This window comes from Bufo bufo, chromosome 4, assembly GCF_905171765.1.
Source record: "Bufo bufo chromosome 4, aBufBuf1.1, whole genome shotgun sequence".
Lineage (NCBI taxonomy): Eukaryota > Metazoa > Chordata > Amphibia > Anura > Bufonidae > Bufo > Bufo bufo.
Window position 1 is genome coordinate 579,238,934 of NC_053392.1, and position 23,329 is coordinate 579,262,262.

The window sequence follows — 23,329 nt, forward strand, 5'->3', positions numbered from 1 at the left end:
TGTAGTTTTATTCCGGCAGCCTGTCAATGGGGACGGAGCGGCAGTCCGGGGGAACACGGTCACTAGCGGCAGGACGGATCCGGCAGGCTGTTCACCCGACGGAACAGCCTGCCGGAGGACCGTGCCGCTAGTGTGAAAGTAACCTTAGGCTTCTGCGTGGCCATGCAACAACTCCTGTGACATCATCTTCCTAATGAACATAAATTACAATGGGAAAATTTATTGGAATGCATAATAATTAAGTAAAAAAAAAAAAAAGCATACAGTAGATATGAATATTATTAAGGTGAATACTAAATATTATTCGTTAACAGATAAATGATTAGATGTCATGAATGATTTACAATGAATTTCTACACTTTCATCAAATTGTCATGATGAGGGAGAGAACCCGCGGACGCTGCTGAGGGGGGGGGGGAGGGGACACTTTCCCTTTAAGAAAACGTACGAAACAACGCAAACATGGCGCCCTGCAGGCTGCAGGCTTCACGCTCCTCCCCTTTTCTGAACAGATGTTTCCCGACCTCCCGCTGGGCCCGGAGCAGGTCAGCCAATCAGCGCCTCGGAATCTTTCCTCTTCTCAACCAATCAGCGAAGAGCAGGTCCACAGTCGTCACTGGGCGGTCTCCCTGACAAGAATTCTGCGCCATTTTGGCTTCGTTCTTTGCGAGGAGGTTGAGCGGCCGGGGGCTTATTCTCTGAGCTGTAGCCGCCGGTAAGTGTCACTCCGGTTTTCGTTATTTTCAGGTATATTCCTGGGTGTAAACGGCAGGACCCGTTATGGAAGACCCGCGGCTCTGGCAGCGGTTGTAGGCGGCCGTGTACTGCAAATGAATGGAGCTGTGAGGGGTAGAAGAAGCATCTTTGTTCAGCACATCATCCTATGTTTTGCTGTTAGAGTGCATGTCTCCTCCTACTGGGCCTTCTACACCATGCAATGCCTCATGTGTAGGTGGCAGTTGGTATATGCTATACTGATGGGACTACAAGTCCCAGCAGTCAGTGCAGAAGTCGCAATATCTTATGTAGTGTGATGGTGGAGCCCAGGCTGCAATGTACCCAGGTGCACTATAGATGTATGATATGGTGGGATCCTCCCCGGCCTCCTCCATATGGATAAAAATACTGTGTTTTTTAAAAACGGGAACTTGAGCATGCGATGATTACACTGCCATTGCAGCCTGTGGGCAATTCACTAGGTTCCTATGTGTGGTAGCCTTGGATTCTTCAGAGGGACTGAGGCTACCACAGCGAGTGAAGGGCTTCCCCGATCTCAGTGCCGGGAAGCCGTTTGGGCACCAGTAGCAGCTCGGTGCTCCTCGGGAAAAGCCATCGTTGACCAAGGCATCGTTGCAGGGAAGGGGTTAAATGAGCCCCACTCCTCTCCTTTTGCGTTTGATTGACGGCTCCCCGCAGGCGCGGTGCGTTTCAAGTTTGTGACATTTCTATGTCTCTGTTCATGACAGATTGATTTGACGTAGGAACTGGCAAAAAAAAATATAGAATAAAAATACAGCCCCTCTGCCAAGCCTCTCTGCTGTAGGAGCGGGTTACAGGGGTCCCCCGGGAAGGGAAACATCGACCGCAGCTCCCCTCAACTGAACTGCGTGTTTATGATACGGTCAGCTCATATCTGAACTTTAAAGGGGTCCTCTCAATTCAGTAAATTGTATTATAAAGAGGAGTCAATACAAGGCACTTACTAATGTATTGTGATTCTCCATATTGCCTCCTTTGCTGGCTGGATTCATTTTTCCATCACATTATAAATAAGCAGCTTGTTTCCATGGTTACGACCACCCTGCAATTCATCAGTGGTGGTCATACTTGCACACTATAGGAAAATGCACCAGTCTATATGAGCTCCCACGGTCCCGACCACCGAGAGGCCAGCGCTTTTTCCTATAGTGTGCAAGCACGACCACTGCTGATGGATTGCAGGGTGGTCGTAGCCATGGAAACCAGCAGTGTCTAATGTGATGGAGAAATGAATCCAGCCAGCATAGGAAGCAACATGGACAATGACAATACATTAGTAAGTGTCTTATATTAACTTCCTCTACATGATGAATGCCATCTGCTGAAGTGACACAACCCCTTTAAAGTTCCTCTGTTATTTCTCCCAGAAATATATGAACTGGACATTACCATGATCCTTGTGATACTGCGCTGTCACCATGGCTGATATTGTTAGACTTTGTAGATACACCTCCTGTTGACCAGGGGAATGGATTTATGTGCAGATTCCTTTTGCTTTAAAGGGGTTGTGTGAGATGATAAAATCAAGACATTGTGAGAAGACGACAAAAACGCCAGTAGTCATGTGAGATTCCCCCTACTGCTACGACCATGACCTACCCCTCTACCCACATGATAGCAGTCATTGGTCTCTGTGGTGCAGAAAGAAGCACAAGACTGCAGAGGCCAGTGATTGGCTACAGAGGTTGCTTGGGTAGACGCACGTGTCATCAGCACAGCCAAGTAAACCCAGACTGATGGGGAGCATCAGTGCAGATGCTTTGGAGGTCCCCCACGGGTCTTTGTTTACAAGCTCCCAGAGGAGAGGTGAAGTGCCATACTGGCGTGTGACTTCTACGCCCAGTCAGTGGCCTCTGCGGTCACCTGCCAGATTGCTGGCAGCTTATAAACAGGAACCGCCGGATTGATAAGGGGAGTATTTTTTTCCCCCATTTATTTTATAACATTTGCGGTTTGGTTTGATATGTGTCCGGAGAGGACCATTGTATATTTTAACCTACCAATATGTTTTGTATTTTAGAAACTGACCTGAAGATGCCAATGGACCGGTTCGAGCTCGGCTACGAGCCCAGGAAATTTAGGTACAGTCTCTGCTGAAGAATGTGATTAAAGGGGTTATCCAATCCCTATAATGACCCCACCAATGCCCAGGCCCCTCCTCTAGGTCATACTTACCTGTATCCATGCGCAGCTGCCAATGCATTTCCCCGTTGCAGGGATCAAAACACAGTGACTAGCATCTCAGGTGACGCTAGGGAGGCTGGTCACCATCGCGGCCTGCCATTGGGATGGGAAAACTCCTTTAACAAACATTAAATCTAAAAATTGGCACAATATGGTTGCTGTTAAAGAGGACCTGTCACCTCTCCTGACATGTCAGTTTTAGTAATTGCTTTCATTCCCTATGTAATAACAATTCTGGGGCATCTATTTTTATAGCTCTATGTCTCGATGTTGTGCCATTCCTCTTTTTCCTTCTAGAAGTTTATGAATGAATTACTATCAGTCTGCAATGAAGGTCCAGTTTGGGGGGGGATTTCTCCTACAGTGTCGTAGGGACACCCCCATGTATATTGCATCGACCAGTGTAACAGGCCGACGGAATCAAGTGCTGACTGACGCGTGTCCAGCCCTAACATCGGGCAGTGTAATGGTGCCCTTAGGGCTGATTCACCTGACTGTGATCATGGCTGGGAAACATGGTCCATGTATCGGCTGCATCTCCATATTAATTTATAATCCAGTCAATGTCTGATCACAGGGCTATTGCAGTGTACTCACATGATGATGTGATCAGATACAGACTGATAAGGGTCAGGGGAGCCGTGGCCAGCACATGCACTGTGTTTCCCAGGCTGGTCATGGTCGTGTGAATCAGCCCGTAATATGTCTGTACATGTCCCTGGGTGAATAAAATAAAAAAATGTAGAAGTGGTATCTGTCCTGTGCACTCTCTCTCTTTTTATGATTCACAGCTGGTTTTGGCTTCAAACTGCATAAAAGAACCTGAATAAAACCTGTGCATGTACCTCTAAAGGATGAATGACACACTCCTGGTGTAACCGTACAGCGCAGAGGGGAGACGCAGTAGTCTACCGTGTATTGGCTCTGCTTTGTCCTCCTCTGTTTACAGTGCCTGCAGGAAACCAGTGGGGAATTTGATATTCCAGCGTCCACCCCCTCCTCCATAGTTTAACTTGGTTTGCCCCAGTTTTTACGTATTTTTATATTTTTTTCACAGGGGCCGAGGAAATCGGGGCAGGGGGAACTTCATTGGTAGAGGCATGAAGGTTCAAGCGTCATTTGGAAGGGAGAAGTTTGTGAATAAACCAATGAATGGCATTGTACCAATGAGGTAATATTATTTACCAGCCTCTCAGTAAGTGTTGATTCTGCACCTTAAAGCAGCATGTAGGCTTCGTTCACACGGGCAAAAGCTTCCGCTGATTCAGTGGACAACGGTGTTTTCCACTGTGTAATCCACATCCAAAACGATATAAACATCTTCCCATTGTCTTCACTTTAAAAAGAAAAACCTTTACAATAGCTGAAAGGTTGAGAAGTGACATGTTACTACTTTGAAGCAGATTTGATGGCAGTTTTCCATTGAAGTCAATGGGAAAGGGGTAAAATAGTAGAAAGAGAGAGAGAATAGGAGACGTATTTGGCGTAGTTTCCTCCACCAAATAAGATTTTGTTACCGAGTGAACATAGCCTTAAAGGGGTTGCCCGAGCGCTGCCATCTACTCATTGTTTACCTGCTCGCCGTCACAACCGCAACAATGAGCAGGTGTAATTACATCTCGGCCATCCCATTCACTTCTATGGATGGCTCTGTAATACTCACTTGAACAGGTAGGAGCCGTCCCATAGAAGTGAATAGGATGGCTGCGAAGTACTTATACCTGCTCACCCCTTCGATTGCAACGGTAAGCAGATAAACACGCAGGAGAGCTGCTTTCTCTTCAAACAGGTGATCGGCGGAGGTGGTGGGAGTCGGACCCCCGCCGATCTGATATTAATGACCTATCCTCAGGAATGGTCATTAATATAAGTGAAGGCTACATTCACACAACAGTGAAAGAAACGTCAGTTAAAAATAGATAAACTGCAATTTTTTAACGAAGTTTTTTTCACTGATGCCTTTCTGAGAAACAGACGTTAACGGTCCCATAATTGTGTGGGGGCTGTCGGTCAGTGGAAACGGAAAGATGGAACATATTCTATTTTTTGACGTCTGTTATTCACTAGCCGTAAAAAAAAAACCTGCATTGTGAATGACCATGCAGACCACCATTGTTCTTAAAACCGACGCGTGACAGCTGTTAGTTTTTTTTTTTTTTTTTTTTTTTTTTTTTCTCACTGTCATGTGAATGTAGCCTCAAAAATAAGGCCTAGCCCTGCCTTCCCTGAGTCGTAACTTTTTTATTTTTCTGTTCACATGGCTGTATGAGGGCTTGTTTTTTGTGGGACAAGTTGTACATTCTGATGACACTGAACCCGGACATACCCACAATTTCACACAGGCAGTACCCCCCCCCCCCCCCCCCCCCCTCCCCGTTATGAGCATCAGAGCATTTCATGCTCTGATGCTCTCCTTTGCCCTGCGCGATTCAGGCATGGAGTTCCGGTAACATACCGGGCTTTACCAAAACGGCCTGGGCAGCGCTAAAGCCTGCCCCCCCCATCAGCGCCGGTGATGTCACCGGGAACACTGCAGCAGTGTGTTATAAGCAAAAAAAAAAAAAAAAAACATTGCCCTGCGCGATACATTGCGGGGCAAGGGAGAGAGCATCAGAGCATGAAATGCTCCAATGCTAACATCAGCGGGCCTGCCTGGAGAAAATGTGGGTATGTCTGGGTTCAACTCTGAACCCGGACAACCTCTTTAATATTGCATAAAATGTAGAGGGAAAATATTCCAATTATGGTGGAATTGGGGGTAAAAAAAAACTAATTCCACCATAGTTTTGGGGCATTTCGGTTCTGTTTATACAGCGTTCCTCAATGCGGTAAAAGTCACTCTACTCGGCTATCTCTGGTGCTTTCATAAAAATGAATGGAGCAGCGGCCCGTGGCGGAGCTCCACAGGGTATGGGGCCCCTGTTTTCGTGACCAGTGCGGGTCCCCGCTGTAGGAACCCCACCGATCTAATAGTTATTAACTTTTCCTAAATGGAATAACCCTCAATTTTTGTAGGACGATTTGTATTTTGTATTGATAACATTTTCAAGTGCGTGAATTTTTGATCACTTTTTATGAGATGAGATGAAGAGACCGAAAAATGTGAATCAGCCTTTTTTTCCATTACAGCATTGAGGGTACGGGATAAATGTGTGTGTGTGTGTATGTATATATATATATATAATATATTTTATTTATGAATCAAACAATATTTTCCATACAAATACATATCCAAATCATTATTACTTTATTAGTTTTCAACCTCATAATACCCTCCCTACCCACTGCGGTGCGTGGGATAAATGTATATTTGAATAATTGTAGCATTTTGGGATGTGACGATGCAAATGATAATTTTTTTTTTTTTTTATAGACTACAATGATTTAAGGCTAGTTTCATATCTGGCAGGCTCTTCCAGCAGGGAACAGCCTGCCGGATCTCTCTGCATTCCAGCATTGCCTACAGCTTTGCCATCCGGTCCCATTAACTATAAAACTAGCCTAATATTGCATCCTATGGAAGACTTGGTGCACTACTATCAAGCCCTGGGCCTGATAGGAACTTCACTGTAGCAGGCTTTGGAGTCTTCATAAGGCCCAAGGCTGCCATAGCAAGAGAGAGGCTCCCTTGATCTCAGCACTGGGAACAAAAGACCACTCAGGTGCCATGGTTGCAATTGACCACAGCATCTGATGGGTTAAGGTTCCTGCTCAGCTCCTGTGCGGGTGCCAATCTTTAAAGCCCCAACTTGCGCTGAACATGTACAACGCAAGTCCTTAAGAGGTTAATTGTGGAGTCTATGCGTAAATCCGGAGAATCAGTTTGCCGGCAGTGCATGTGAACAGGACTTCTCTCATACCAGAAAAAATCAATACTGGATAATAAACATGCCACAGATTGTAAATCCACAACATGGACTCTTGGAGAATGCTAAATGTGTCTTTATGTGTTTTCTAGACGTGGTATTGGGAGAATGCATCCGTACATGGACCCTCGAGGACGTGGAGGTATGAGAGGACGACCTCCAGGATTTATGCCACCACCACCACCACTTCCTCCAAGGGAAATGGGAGAACCCTTTCCACCACCACTCCCTCCACCACCACCTCCCCTCGCTCCTCTAAGGTTTTTTTTGGGCATAATTCAATGTATTAACTTTATGTTTATGGCTAATAATGGGCAGTAATGCAGTTTATAATGTGTTTTTTTTTTTTATTATTATTTTTTATTTATTATTATTATTATTATTTATTTTACGTGAAGGCGTGGACACCCACCACCTGGACTGATGGGGTTTAGAGGCATGCCACCTCCCCCCCGTGGTAGAGGTATGTTGCCGCCACCACCACCAAGAGGAAACTTTTCTCAACTAAGAGGGTAAGACCACTTAATATTTGTTCCCATATTAAAGTTAATACCATATTATATAAATTAAGAAGCTACTAAGGATATATTGGCTTTTATTGTAGAGGCATAGCTTTAGAGTAATAACCGTCTAGGTGCCATGTTACTCCTGCATGCAGTACTTTATATAGTTATGTGTATATATAAATAGTATACACTATTTTTTATTTATTTAAACCAGTTTCCCATATAGCAAACACTTGTGATTTTATCCTTCCACACAGCTTTCCCAATGGACGCGGTGCTGCAGCACATCCTCCGCCACCTGGCCGGGGCCAGAGATGGCCCGGACCGCCAGGTGGCAGACGCTTTTAAAGAGACACACTGTTTACAATCCATAGCAGTTTTTATGTGGCCGGAGAGTGAAACCCGTTTTATTTTTAATTTTTTGGGTCCTTTTATTGCCAAATGAGTTTTTTTTTTTTTTAGTTTGAGTTTTGAAAGGAATGTTTTCCAGCAGCCCTCATGCATTAAGCGGCATAGACAAAAAAAAAAAAAAGCCAGACCGCATCACATAAGACAAATGATCTTTCTCTTTGGACATTTTATCAAACACGTATTCCGTAATAAAACGCGTGGACATTTGGCTGTTGCACAGCAGGAAAGAACTTACAAGATGGGTCAAGCGTTAACCTTAATTATAATTCTAAGTATCGGACTTGTGTGCAACGTCCTCATTGTATTATAAGCACTCTATACCAATCTAGCAGAATCTGCTGTCGTACATATTTGTAACGCTAAGTGTTAAAGTTGGGGGGGAGAAAATTGTGAACACTAAGAAGCAGAAATGTTGTGTAGTAGAATACAAAAGCCGACCTCCTAGTCACCTATAGGAACGCTTGACCTGCTGTGAAGGCTGCGTACTTGGCATAATTGTAATCTGTACCATTTTCAAGTGGCTACGTAATGCCATTTGGAGAAGTAAAAAAGTAAAATTTGTAAAACAATCCATTTAACGTTAAGATTTGTATGCTTTGTAAAACTTCAACAAGACTGTATTCTGCATCTAAAGGTGTTTTATAATGTGAGCAAAATCTATAATTTACCAAGTATTACTGTTCATAAATGTAATTCACTTTAGCATTACTGTAAAAATGGAGCTACAACGGCATATTGTACGCACTGCATTTCTCTCCCCCCCCCCCCCCTCCCACTTCTCTCTACTATTCTGCTGAGGGCTGAATTGAAACAAAAAGGGGGTGATTCATACTGAGGCACTGTAATATTCCCAAGCCAACGTGCAAAACATTGATTGAGTACCTTAATTTATGAATATCCTTGAATCGGTTTCTTGCTCACACACAAGGAAACTGTTGTATTTTTTTTTTTATATTTTAACAGAATTGTTGCATTTCTTTAGTTCTGAAGTTAAGCTATGGTTTACATTGTAACACTAAGCTAAATGTATACTCCTGCCTCGACAGTATTTATTCTAAATGTTTAATACATTTTTTTTTTTTTCTTTTACGTGTCTCCATTTTTTTCCCCATCGAAATACAAATGTACAATATTAGCAAGGCTAATGTTTTTAGTGTAAGTTTAGTTTTTTTTTTTTTGCTGATGGAAGGTGTCTATAAACCGTGTTGCAAATTTGCCTCCTACACCGCTAAAAGGAAAAAAAACGAAAAACTATTTGACCGCATACCTATCCATATATACAAGCACCTCCTTGACTGTGCAAGCATATATGAAGATGTGGTATGTCTCACTTATTCTAGACATATAGCCAGAATGATATAACACAAGGGATTACTTAAACCTCGCAGTTTACCCCAGACGTTGCAGAAGCAGACGATGTCAAGAGAATGTAGTTATATTCATGGAGAAAACATCAAGCAAATGTCCATCTATTCAATACAATTGCAGTAAAACAGAGCTCCATCTAAAGGGTACCTAAACTTTCATGCAGTGAATGGAAGGCGGTGCAGCAGCGCTGCTCAGATAGATCTACCCCTTCTGCTTGCCTCGGCTCTGCGCTGCAGAGTACGGATCCTATATTCTTTCTATGGATCCGTACCTGGCATGCTGTAAATGTAGAGCAGTGCTTTGCGTGAAGGTTCATATACCTTTTTAATCCGTACAAAAACGTTGGAACTAAAACTGACCTGGTGTGAAAAAGTAGACATTCATTTTAGGATTGATGTCAAATAGGCTGCATGTGAAGAGTGATTCAGCTCATGAAGGGGATGCCGGGCTGCACTGATCATGTGTAGAACAGAAAAGTTTGTACAATGACAAGACAAGGGGGAAGATTTAGCAAAAATATTGCAAAGTAAAGCTGTTGCCCATAGGAGCCAGTCAGATTCCATCTTGGGGCTTTTGTAAATTGAAAGCATCAACTGGATCCTGATGGACAACTGCTCTGTGTTTTTTTTTTTTTTTTTTTTTTTTATACAGTACAGACCAAAAGTTTGAACACACCTGCTCATTCAAAGAGTTTTCTTTATTTTCATGACTATGAAGGCATCAAAACTATGAATTAACACATGTGGAATTATATACATAACAAGCAAGTGTGAAACAACAGAAAATATGTCATATTCTAGGTTCTTCAAAGTAGCCACCTTTTGCTTTGATTACTGCTTTGCACACTCTTGGCATTCTCTTGATGAGCTTCAAGAGGTAGTCCCCTGAAATGGTGTGCCCTGTCAGGTTTAATAAGTGGGATTGCTTGCCTTATAAATGGGGTTGGGACCATCAGTGGTGTTGAGGAGAAGTCAGGTGGATACACAGCTGATAGTCCTACTGAATAGACTGTTATAATTTGTATTATGGCAAGAAAAAAGCAGCTAAGTAAAGAAAAACGAGTGGCCATCGTTACTTTAAGAAATAAAGGTCAGTCAGTCAGCCGAAAAATTGGGAAAACTTTGAAAGTAAGGGCTATTTGACCATGAAGGAGAGTGATGGGGTGCTGCGCCAGATGACCTGGCCTCCACAGTCACCGGACCTGAACCCAATCGAGATGGTTTGGGGTGAGCTGGACCGCAGAGTGAAGGCAAAAGGGCCAACAAGTGCTAAGCATCTCTGGGAACTCCTTCAAGACTGTTGGAAGACCATTTCAGGGGACTACCTCTTGAAGCTCATCAAGAGAATGCCAAGAGTGTGCAAAGCAGTAATCAAAGCAAAAGGTGGCTACTTTGAAGAACCTAGAATATGACATATTTTCAGTTGTTTCACACTTGTTTGTTATGTATATAATTCGACATGTGTTAATTCATAGTTTTGATGCGCATATATATATATATATATATATATATCTCCCCTATACGCTTGAGAATGGGTTTTCCATTATATTATAGTCACACCGGTGTGCAAATATATAAGACTATATCTAAATAATGTTACTGAACTGAAAGAATGATGCTATTGTTGTCGTCCTTTGAAGCACATAGAAGATGGCACGCAGACCATTGAAGATCGAGCCTTTTTTAAGGTGAGAGTGATTGTTTTCTTCTGTGTCCTCATCCTCTGGGGTTTCTTTAGCAGGTAAGGTTAAGTGCAAAGCCATGCTGCCATCTGGAAATCACGCTGCCTTGTGTGCTCATAGCTTAGGAAAAACCTTCACTTCTTAAAATAGGAATAACCTTTCTGTTAAAGTCCCTTTTTAAAATTCTGTGCAGTCAGATTGATCAGGTCACAGTAAAATTTCTCTATAGCTCAACATCTTGAGGTGCTGCATGGACGAATAGAGGCACAAACTAGACTGTTTAAAGGGGTCAGCCATGAAAAGATATTTGAGTTATCCTTAGGATAGGTTATCAGTAGGGATGAGTGAAACATTTTACCGAACTCTGGTTCGGTTCCTGGGTACCACCTGGAACCGAAACAGAGTTTGGTAAAAGTTTTTTTTCAGTAGAAATTAATTTCTGAAGTTATTACCCGAAGTCTCGCAAGAATTTGTGAAGTAATAACTTTTGGCTCATCGGAGCCAATACATTCTAATGCTGTACGGAGTGAGCTCCGTACAGTATTCAAACAAAGTTTTATGTGAATCGACTTCGGATGTTTCATCCAAAGTCTTTTCGCTCATCCCTAGTTATCAGAATTATATCTGCGGGACTTGAGCGCTGCAGCCCCTTCCTAGGCCAGTGACATTACTGTGCATTGGTCACATGGCCTAGTTGCAGCTCAAACCCATTCAAGTCAATGGCTGAGCTGCAGTACCAAGCACTGCCTCTATAAGGTGTACGGCGCTGTCCTCGGAATGGTGCAGGGAGCCTGCATTGCTGACCGGAGCTTCCGCATGTTTCCTATCCCACCAGGACAGTTGTACAAAGCTTCTATATGGACACTATAGGTGGTCAATGTTAGTGCAGTTTACACTAACTTACTACTAGACAAAGATGTTGGGGGTTCACATACATAGCTATAGCCAGCAATGGTTAAACAAGTACAATTCTCTAAGAAAATTGACATTTTAAGAACTTCAGACAGTAATTTCTATAAGGCTACATGCACACGACCATATGTGTTTTGCGATCCGCAAAAAAAAAGGATGACATCCATATGCAATCTGCTTTTATTTTTTTTTGCGGATCTATTGTAACTGCCTAAAACGGACAAGAATAGGACATGTTCTATTTATTTATTTTTTGCTTGGCTATGGAACGGACATTGAAATGAATGGGTCCGCATCGTATCAGCAAAAAAACTGAACGGAAACAAACAACATTTGTGTGCATGTAGCCTAAAGCGAATGTATGGCTTAAACTTTCACCATTTTAACTAACAGTATTGCACCACAGAAGATTGAAAACACATTCCAAACATACCCCTGCGTACTTTTGGGGTCATTTATCAAACTGGCGTAAAGTAGAACTGGCTTAGTTGCCCATAACAAACAATCTGATTCCACCTTTCATTTTCCAAAGGGGCTGTCAATGAAAGGTGGAATCAGATTGGTTGCTATGGGCAACTAAGCCAGTTCTACTTTACGCCAGTTTGATAAATAACCCCATTTGTGTCTTTATTCCATGTCCTGAAAAAGTTCATTTATGCTGCTGAAAAATAGCTCCAAAGTCCCCGTCAGCAAACCAAACTTAAGATGGGCTGCTTTAGCTGCTCATATCTTGGGATTGGTAGCAGTAGAGATATGGGCTTGTTCTTGCTTGAAAGGTGGCATTCCAAGCTTTAAAAAATAAAGTTGGAATCGCGGCATTACATCCACTACACTGGGAGATATAGCTGTTAAAAATTGAGTTGGCAAAGAAAGCAGTGACACCTGCTTTTACTTTCAGCTGCATTCACTGCCATCCTAATTTCTAACAGTGATATCTTCCGATGTAATCGATATAATGCTGCGATTCTGGTATTTGTAACTATGATGCTTCAGTACTTAGGGACATTTCCATATCTTGTTTTAGATTTATGAATGTAAAGTAAATGGAGAATGCTTGAAAACGACTCCAGCTCATCACTAACTCCTAGGAGACCCTTAAAGGGGTTCTCCAGGAATTAAGAAAATGAAAATACATAAAGTAATATTATAAATAAATTCCCAAATACCTTTCATTTGTTATAAAGGCTCATTTTCACTGGGGAGCAATCATTAGGACGGAGAGGACAGACTATGGTAATGGAGGCTGCATACAAGAGCTGCTGCTCATCAGCCACATCCCCACCTCTTCTCTGTACCTCATGGGATCCACTCCTACAGAGATTCAGCTGAAGATCATAGATCATCAGCGAGGAGGATGAGGCAGCTCTTTAGCTCAGTGATGTGAAGTAACTTGTCCTCCTGTGATTAGAACAGGTTTTGTATGTACTAATAGGACGGCGGCCATTTTATTTCTCCTAATCATTGCTCCCTAGACAAAATGAGCCATTATAACTAATGAAAGGTATTTGGGAATATATTTATAATTAAAGTAATATTTAGGTATTTTCATTATCTTCATTCCCAGAGAGCCCCTTTAAACATTTTCCATCTTCCTCAAGATTCATTTTATTACATACCTCCATTTATCAAGGTCACTGCGGTAATACCTCTTAGGTTAGAGCAGGGTCTCCCTGTGGCCGTTTGTGGGGGAAAAATTCAGTGTGTCTTGTATTTTATCTACTGAAATTTTATCTACTGAAATTTCTGTTCTTTTTAGGTTTAGGAGTAAATTGGGTGGTGTGATTAGTGCTTGACAGCTCTGTGTGTGTATATATTCAGGGACCTCTAAGTATAGAAAGGGCAGAGGTTTATGTGGATAAAATACAGATTATGCTGAATTTTCTCCCACAGAATTGTATATCATTCTGCTTGGCTCTCCCTGTTCTAGAACGTGTTTAATGTGAGAGGTTGCCTTCAGACTTCCTGAAGATTTTACTGTAACTTAGGCCTCAATAATTCAGTAATAAAGGCCCATGTTTTCTGAGTTGCATCTTATTATTTGGTACTGCTGTTTGTTTTACAGTTTTCATAAAATAGGTCCTGCAAGTAGTAAAATTATATAGATTTTTTTAAAATTTACTTTCCAGCCATCCTTACTTTTATCTTCCATTCTTTATTTTTTCCAATTTCTGCTGAATGTAGTGTCATGTGCCACCACATCAAAATTTGAGGTAGATATATTAGAAATGTTATTTTCTCAAATAAAAAAAAAAGGTGATGCGTTAGTTGAATCAGTGAAGTTAAGTGCAGCTGTAAGGACTAACGTATTAAAGTAGAATAGAACACCTTTCCATTGGTCACAATAGATGGCTCTAGTCCCTTGGACACAGCAGTTCTCATAAGGGTACCTGCACTAGATTGCCGTTTGAGGTTTTTTTTGGTGGACTTTTTATGTTAACCAAATTGAAGTCTAGGGGAAAAACAGAAGGTACTTAATCACACAAAGTATCACAAACATTTGACATGCTGCAGATTTTAAAATATGCACAACAGGTAAATTTCAGCATTGAAGAAAACAGCAAAGTGTACATGAGATTTATCAACTCTCTCATCACTTTGCTGGTACTTTATTAGGGCTCATACACACGGCAAACAGTCGGTCCCCAATGCACGGAACGGGTGGCACACATGAGCCCTTAGACTGTGGCTTTTCTGCACTTAATCTGCAATGCGTGCATGTACTCTTAAAGGGATTGTGAGAGATTGAATATAATTTAAAGGGCAACGGGTGGGTTTAAAAGGAAAAAAAAAAAAAAATCAAGCACTTCAGCACTCGCCTCAGACTGTCCTGTTCCAGCACTGCATCCTCTGTGAGGATATGCTCTCTCTAATCTATCTCTACACACAACTGCTGCCAGCCGATCTGGTCACATGTTGTCCGAGCAGACATCGCTGCCAAGCATCTATAAGGCATGTCATCCCTCCCTCTCCAGCCCCACTGTAAATTTTAGTCTCAGACAATCCCTTTTTAATAGGGAGAGGGGAAAAGCCCACTTCTCAGACGTGTTAAAATTCAACCCTTATTTCCTTCGACATGTGGGGGACGGTCAGGGCACCTGCATACACAGTAGATGGTCATTTGATCCAGTCACAATGGCGAGGCATGGCTGACTTTCTCATATTATGGCCACCTGTAGGGTAGGCACAAGCTCCCCTTTTCAGGATCAGCAGTAATGATTTTGGATGGACATGCAACCCACAAATACGGTATGTTTATTTCAGCTCTACTTAGAAGAGGATTGCAGAGGTAGGCAGCAGCCTTCTATCACTAAAATAGCACAATGACATTGCTTGGTCTGGACAAAATTGAAGGAAAAGTTCTTAGAATAGATCCTGTTTGTTTCTGAAATTTCAGTTTATAAATTGTTTTGTCTTTCAACAAGAATTTTTCAACATAAAGTAAAACCTTTTGTTTTGCGCAGATCTCAAACTATTATAAAACAATACTACTTAACCACTTGCCATCTGGGCCATTTGCCCCCTTCCTGACCAGGCCAAATTTTGCAAAACTGACATATCTCACTTTATGTGGTAATAACTTTGGAACGCCTTTATTTATCCAAGTCATTCAGAGATTGTTTTCTCGTGACACATTGTACTTTATGATAGTCATAAATTTGAGTCAAAATATTTCACCTTTATTTATGAAAAAATCCCAAATTTACCCAAAAATTTGCAATTTTCTAAATTTCAATTTCTCTGCTTTTAAAACAGAAAGTGATACCTCATAAAATATTTATTATTTAACATTCCCCATATGTCTACTTTATGTTGGCATCATTTTGCAAATGTCATTTTATTTTTTTAGGACGTTAGAAGGCTTAGAAGTTTAGAAGCAATTCTTCAAATTTTTAAGAAAATTGCCAAAACCCACTTTTTAAGGACCAGTTCAGGTCTGAAGTCACTTTGTGGGGCCTACATAGTGGATACCCCCATAAATGACCCCATTGTACAAACTACACCCCTCAAGGTATTCAAAACCGATTTTACAAACTTTGTTAACCCTTTAGGTGTTCCACAAGAATTAAAGGAAAATGGAGATCAAATTTTTAAATTTCACTTTTTTGGCAGATTTTCCATTTTAATCAATTTTTTTTCTTTAACACATCGATGGTTAACAGCCAAACAAAACACAATATTTATTACCCAGATTCTGCGGTTTACAGAAACACCCCACATGTGGTCATAAACTGCTGTATGGGCACACGGCAGGGCGCAGAAGATAAGGAACTCCACATGGTTTTTAGATGCCATGTCCCATTTGAAGCCCCCTGATGCACCCTTAAAGTAGAAACTACCAAGAAGTGACCCCATTTTGGAAACTAGGGGATAAGGTGCCAGTTTTATTAGTACTATTTTTGGGTACATATGATTTTTTGATCATTCATTATAACACTTTATGGGGCAAGGTGACCAAAAAATTGGTTGTTTTAGCACAGTTTCTATTTATTTATTTTTACAGCATTCACCTGAGGGGTTCAGTCAAGTGACATTTTTATAGAGCAGATTGTTACGGACGTGGCGATACCTAATATGTATACTTTTTCTCATTTATTAAAGTTTTACACAATAGCATTTTTGAAACAAAAAAATTATGTTTTAATGTGTCCATGTTCTGAGAGCTATAGTTTTTATTTTTTGAGAGATTTTCTTATGTAGGGGCTCATTTTTTGCGGGATGAGGTGACTGTTTTATTGGTACTATTTTGTGGGACATACGCATTTTTTATCACTTGGTGTTGCACCTTTTGTGATGCAAGGTGACAAAAATTGCTTGTTTTGACAGTTTTTTTTTTTTTTTTACGGTGTTCACCCGAGGGGTTAGGTCATGTGATATTTTTATAGAGCTGGTTTTTACGGACGCGGCAATACCTAATATGTATACTTTTTTTTTTATTCCTTACTTGGGAACTTTTTTTTTTTATTTTTTTTCAACCCTTTATTTTTTTTATTTTTTTTTACACTCTTCGTCCCCCATAAGGTCATACAAGACCTCTGGGGGACATTTGCTTCACTTTTTCTTTTCACTGTTGATTTCTCCTGTAACTGGGGCTGACATAGTAGCCCCAGTTACAGGACAAATGTACCCCTAAAGAGGCTGTACAGCAGCAATCCAGCGCTGTACAGCCTCAGAGCAGGGCTGATCGAGGTCTCTGAGAGCGCTGTGTCTCGGTGAGCGCTGTGTCTGCAGGGATCGTGAAGGCAGGGACACCTGGGAACTGTCCCTGCCTTGTCTTAGGGTTGCCCTGCTGTCACTGACAGCGGGCAACCCGATCAGCGTGCAGCTGCTATTTCTGACAGGACGTTTTAAAACGTGCTGTCAGAAATAGACGTCCACCCATAGGACGTTTATAGTCTATGGGCGGACGTGAAGCGGTTAAAGATTTGACAATACACACTGCATATCTTATTAAAGGGGTTCTCCTGGAATTTAGAAAATGAAAATACTTAAATATTACTTTATTGTAAATATATTCCCATATACCTTTTATTAATTTATAATGGGTCATTTTGTTTAGGGAGCAATCATTAGGAGAAACAAAACACACAAAACCTGTCCTAATGACACAGGAGGACATGTTATTTCCGAGCACTGAGGTAAAGAGCTGCCTTATCCTCCTTTCCTACTTGTCAGGGGCTATGATTAGAGATGAGAGAATTTCATGTTATGAAATTCATTCACTCTTCGTTTGGTGGTAAAAGCATAACTGCGTTATGGATTCCGTTACCACGGACCATAACGCAATTCTATGATGGAATGCCTTTAGAGGCATTCCATCATAATAGAAGTCTATGGGCTGCAAAACGGAGTCCTCTCCTGCATAACAAAACGAATCCGTTATGCAGGCCAGACTGACCGCTTCTTTTTAGCCACACTAATTTCTAAGTTTTTCTTTACAGACCAATTATATGTAGGTTCCCCCCCAATAATAAAGCATTGGGTAAGGGGAAAATATTATATATTTTTTTATCTTCCTTCCCCCCCCCCCAATCCCATTAGGGACTTGAAGTTATGACACCATGATCCCTGAAATACATTGCAATTTCGGTACTGTAGTGTAGATCAGGCTGCCTATTAGATCCAGCAGACGTCATTGTTAGGACCACAGCTGCCATGACAACCCTGAAACAAATAAGACTGGTAAGCGAAGCAGTACCTGATGTGATAATTACAGTACTTGACCTGTGCATCATTTATGAAAAGGGGAACAGAGAGATTATAAAAGTCCATTTTAGTTGGAAGCACCTTGATCTAAGTGTTCAATTCTCATCCAGTTAAATCTCTTCCCCTTTTCGCAACTAATGTATTCAGAGCATTAGTGACAGCAGATTATACTGTTTTCACAGACTCATTGGCGCTGCTTCCCCGGAACATGAGAAGCCTCACTGCAAGTTTATGTGCAGCCTTGTTCCTGCTATGCAGAGGTATCTATCCATGGTACTGACCATTTCATATGATTAAGACGTATATGTGCAATGTAAGCGACACCAAGTGATGTATGGAAAGGTATTTGAGATTTGCAGATGTCCCTGTGGGACCATGTATGTCCTTATTCTTCTGCGCTGGAGGGGATACGACTTTTTTAGGTTTACCATGTGAGTCTATTGTAAAATGCAGTTAGTAATAAGATGACATGAAGCTAGGATTGGCCCAAATTAAGCAACAGTTACAGGCCTTGAGTGGCAGGTGGTCTACTGTAGAGATTAGCGCTGTAGGCAAAGAGGACGCAGAAAGCCATGTGATACACAACATATTTTATTACAACAGGTTTACTATAGGCTCAGAAGGGCAAAGACGATTCAAGTCTGCTCCACGCTCTCCAGTTTGTCCCATATTGGCTGTTTTAGATGTTCTGGTAACTTCTCAAGTTTGGTCTGAGAGCAGAATAAAATGTTTGGGTTAATTTTTCCCCCCAGAAGTCTCTACACAGATAACACTAGGTTGTGTTTCATACCTTTGTGATCTCTAAGGCCACACCTTCAGGGAGATTGCGCTGGATGTATTCTAAGTAAACGTTAGCAGTGCTTCCGGTCAGGTGTTTTAACTGTAGAGAAAGTTTAGGAAACTAATGTCCAGGTATTATACCAAGACGATGAATGACAAGATTCCTTTAAGAGATTATGACTTCAGTTATAAATGAACAGCAGCTCCTGGAACGATTTTATATAACCACAGTCCCAGCTCCTCAAGTCTAGAGTCTATTGTCGTACAGTCTTACCTCAAAGCATCTGTAATGTGTCCTCATCTCATACTGCACCCTGTGCTTCTTAAAGATGTGTATTGATTTTAAGAGGGTGAAACGTTCAATCTTCCTCTTTGGCTCATTCCTAGAAAGGAGAAAAACAGTGTAAAGGAAAAGATGACGAGTATGTGTAGTCATTTGGCTGGCCTGTAATACTACATTTCCCCATTAGAGGCCACTGCAGGGAAAAAATGTGGTCGGCTGCTGCAACTTCCACTGGCAAAATCGGCTAATCTGTATAAAGTGATCTATCCCAGCATGAAGTGACCCCCAAATACTTACACTTCCAGAGACAGGCCAAGCTCCTTAGCTGCCAGGACTGTGAAGTATTCGTAACTATCCAGCACAGATTTGTCATGGCCCTTTGCTAACACTTCTATCTTCTTGTACAGGACGTCTGGCTCATTAGTAGTACTTATCTGTATTAATGAAAATAAATGAATTGAAAACCACTTTTGTTGTGTCCTCGTGATTATTTTTCTCTTTACTACACAGTATAAAGAACTACCCCCTCCCTCCATGAATGGAAATTAAAACCCATTCTGTTCCAATTAAGTGTTTATGAAGTTTTTTTTTTTTTTACGCACTTATATAGCGACACTATAGTCCATAGCGCTTTGGGCTCTCAATTAGAGTTGAGCGAACCTGCCTTTTTGGCAGCTTCGGATTTTAAGTGAATTACATTATGGATTCAGTTCTCACGGAATCCATAACGTAATTCAATTCCAGCATGCCGCATAATACAAGTGTATGGCTAGCAGAACGCAACTCTCGGAGCTGGCCATATACTTATATTATGCGGCAATTACATGATGGATTCTGTAATTCACTTAAAACCCGAACTCAACTCTCACAATCTAAGTTCTCTATCAGTATGTCTTTTAAGTGTGGGAGGAAACTGGAGTACCAGGAGGAAACCCAGGCAAGCACGGTGAGAAGATACAAACTCCATGCAGAGCAGGAAAGAACATACTCCAAGATCAGGGGTGGATTCAAAAAAGAGAAGTCATACCTGTACTTAATCTTTTATGAGCCACTCCTGATTTTGGTTTCAAAAACTGCATAAAAAAAAACATGAAGCCTCAGGGTTTGGCTATATGTCGAGCATGGTTGCGCGATTTACATGTGTGACCATGCCCATCCATTGCCAGATGTAAACAGTCTGAGGGCAGGAACATAGACATGCAGTAGCCAGCGCTGAGGACTGGGGAACAGGCAAGTAGGAATCTTCTATTTACGGAGGCAAGCTGCGGGCTGATAAAAAGTTTTTATTCCCATAGAACCCGAATGGGATTCAACTGCAATACTAGGCACAGCCACTATGCAGTGTACTGTACTGTGCCTGGTATAGTATCAAGAGACCCCAGTGCTCCTCTGAGGCTGATTGACAGGGGAGTAACACCCCTGCCAATGAGATACTGATGACCTATCCGAATATTTCATTTCTGGCAAAACACCTTTAATGTTATTCCAGAAAATGTCTTTCACAACAGCTTTTAAATAGAGATTATATATATATATATTTTATACACACAAGGGTGAGTCAAAAATTATTCACACTCTGGCGGTAGAATTAATTTAAATCAACATTCACAAAAGACAAATACATCATCTTTCGACAGTCTCCCCAGTCACTGCTGTGCAGGTTTAAACATCTTACGTCAGTTCTTATGCGACTGCGGTGCGAAAAACAATGGCTGCCCCACTTGTGATTTGCGTGCAGCGATTGTTTTTTGTGGTCTGAGGTTGTGTCTGGTGCCGACATTGACCGAAGACTTTGTGTACAATATGGAGAAAGTGTTTATGAATGAATACAGAAGTTCAAGTGTCAGCCATGGCATCCTTCCACGACTGATGAAAACAATGAACGTGCGCGTGGATAGATGAGTGACAGTGGATTACGTGGCCCTACAAGGATGAAGAAGTGACGACAGCGGTGCATTCATGGCTTGCAGCTCAGCATTTTTTAATGAGGCAAAAAGAAAGCTTGTTGACAGATGTACAAAGTGTACTGAAAAGCAGAGAGATTATTTTGAAAAATGAAGTATTTGTCTTTTCTGAAAGTTCATTAAAATAAATTCTACAGTTAGAGTGCGGATAATTTTTGACTTGCACTCGTATATTATCTCCTAAATTATTGTGAAACTTACCAGCTTCTGCACTCTGGACTGTATGTCATTTGGAGGAGTCCCTGGCATCGCAGTAGATGCAGCATGGCTGCTAGTTCTAAAAGAACAGAAACCAGTCAACAACACTTCAGTCAGACAGTGGCATTCATGTTTGAGGTTATACTTTCATCTGCAATCAATTGTTTCTGTTGTCGGCCATTGCAGGTTGGGAAGAGGCTAGTAATTATTACTTAGGTATTCTGCCTCAGAATCACTACCTTATCTCCTATATCTTCAGGGGTGGCACAGCTTGATGTAGGGGGGGCCGTGGCCCCCTCTGGCGATGCCACTGTTCACACTACCATATCCGTTTGGCCACGTGTTTGACACATTTTTCCCTTCTGCAGATACTGCACTATGTAACGAATACCTATTTTTGTCCACAAAATGGACAAAAATAGGGCATGTTCTAGCTTTTTTGTGGGGCCGTGGAATGGACATATGGATGCGTACCATCCGCATCTTTTGAGGTCCGATTAAAATGAATGGGTCCGATCCACATTTTTTGGATCGGTCGTGTGAATGGACCGTAATGCCTCATTCACACGTCAGTGATTTCCATCAGTGATTGTGAGCCAAAACCAGGATTGGAGCCTCCACAGACATGAGGTATAAGGGAAAGATCTGCTCCTGTTCTGTGTTTAGAGCCGCACCTGGTTTTGGCTCAAAATCACTGATGGAAATCACTGACGTGTGAATGAGGCCTAAGGAAGATATCTGTGTTGTTAAAGTTAATCTATGGTGATGTATATTTTTGGTCAGTGACAGGTTCTGTCGTTCATGCCAAAGGACAAATCTGCGTCCCATCAACAGAAGCTTGAGACCAGGCCACAGATCACGTCAGAGATCAATAACCAATTTGTCATTTTAATGTATGGCACTGCCGTCCAAAACAAACTTTGTACAGATGAATCGAGAAGAAAACGTCCACCTGAAATCTCATGTGTGACCCAGCTCAATGTTCACCCTTGTGCCCAGGGGTCTCACTACTGTGCTTACCTTACATGTCTGTAACCCTGGGTAGCAGTACAGGCACACGAGGGAAGCTGCCTTGTTTTGAGCACCTAGGACAGAAGAAGAAATAAAATGTGGTCAGTGTTCCTTGGTTGTTGACCTTGCACTCCAGCATGAATGGTTCAGCAAAAGAAAGTGAACCACCAACCCAGCCTCTCCAAACATTAAAGATATTCTGGAGTAACAGACAAGATTAGTGATCTCTATACAGAAGACCAGACCATATCCTCTTGACCCTAGGGGGAGCGGGGGCTCAGGGTTAGGGGAGTAGGACTCACAGGTGTTCTCCACGATTAAGGGGGGGGGGGAACAGAGTTGATACCACAGACACTGTTCAGCATTGCCCCTCTCTCTTTTGCAGCACTGAGGAGACACTGCGGATGACACTATGATCTGAACACAGCAGCTGATCCTAGCGGTAAAGTGTGAAAAACACCATACCCTATCGGGGTCCCGACACGCCACTCTATCGCAGTTGCAAAGGGCACGCTGCCCCTTGTGGTACTACAATACTCCCTGGCTGCAGCGAGCCCCTCGGCTACCTATCCCGCTGTCACATCCATGATTACCTGACAACGCGCCGCTGCCCGCACAGTGCGGGAGAGAAGGGCAAATCCTCTACAGGCGCTCATGTTTTTCTGACAGGCAGCGATGCCGTCACTTCCGGCGCATCTTCATGACGTTTTGACAATATGCGGTATTAAGGGCGGAAAAAGGAAGTGTCGCGTCAGATTCACAGAGAGGCTTACCGGGCGGAAATTGTGAGCGGCCATTTTTTATTTGGGCACTCTGACTTTTCCCTGACACGATGACACCTTATTTTTGTTAAACTTTTAATGTGTTTGTATCGGTGTGACTAATATATAAATAATTTTTTACTAATATATCAGTGATTTTACTTGTAAATTGTGTTCGGTAATTAATTCAAGGCATTTCCAGGCAGGGGCTTTTCATACATGATGCAGTTAGGCGTTAATACAATAATAATAATAATAATGTAAATAAAAACAGGAAGATGTTTGGTTCTTCTTTCTGTGCAGTCTGACATCTATAATTTCGTGTTTCATGCAGGTAAAGTTTTACATTTTTTGTAGTTGATGGCATTTTGGGGTACGTACATATAATTTTGTGTTTACATTTTATTATAGGGGAAATTCAGCAATCACCATGAGTAATAT

The 23,329-nt window shown here is 41.8% G+C and overlaps 2 protein-coding genes across 4 annotated transcripts; one reads left to right on the top strand and one right to left on the bottom strand.

Annotated features, from left to right (window-relative positions):
- Window positions 1–627: 627 nt before the first annotated feature.
- Window positions 628–11,216, top strand: LOC120999462 (neural Wiskott-Aldrich syndrome protein-like). Of its 3 annotated transcripts, none has more exons than XM_040430367.1 (6): window positions 628–711; window positions 2,779–2,840; window positions 4,001–4,114; window positions 6,902–7,069; window positions 7,208–7,321; window positions 10,734–11,216. In XM_040430367.1, the coding sequence occupies exons 2-6, from the start codon at window positions 2,794–2,796 to the stop codon at window positions 10,738–10,740; spliced, it is 450 nt and encodes a 149-aa protein (XP_040286301.1). In that variant the 5' UTR covers window positions 628–711; window positions 2,779–2,793; the 3' UTR covers window positions 10,741–11,216. The 3 variants fall into 3 exon arrangements, with proteins under 3 accessions (XP_040286301.1, XP_040286299.1, XP_040286300.1); XM_040430365.1 differs by lacking the exon at window positions 10,734–11,216 and adding an exon at window positions 7,573–9,251; XM_040430366.1 differs by lacking the exon at window positions 10,734–11,216 and adding an exon at window positions 7,573–9,251 and having other exon boundaries at window positions 676–715; window positions 2,780–2,840.
- Window positions 11,217–17,698: 6,482 nt separating this feature from the next.
- MRPS10 (mitochondrial ribosomal protein S10) lies at window positions 17,699–22,839 on the bottom strand. Its single transcript, XM_040430364.1, has 7 exons — window positions 22,721–22,839; window positions 22,137–22,201; window positions 21,120–21,195; window positions 19,252–19,388; window positions 18,946–19,054; window positions 18,682–18,771; window positions 17,699–18,601 (listed from the first exon to the last, which is right to left on the bottom strand). Exons 1-7 carry the CDS (start codon window positions 22,781–22,783, stop codon window positions 18,527–18,529), a joined length of 615 nt encoding a protein of 204 aa, XP_040286298.1. The 5' UTR covers window positions 22,784–22,839; the 3' UTR covers window positions 17,699–18,526.
- Between the last annotated feature and the right edge of the window lie 490 nt (window positions 22,840–23,329).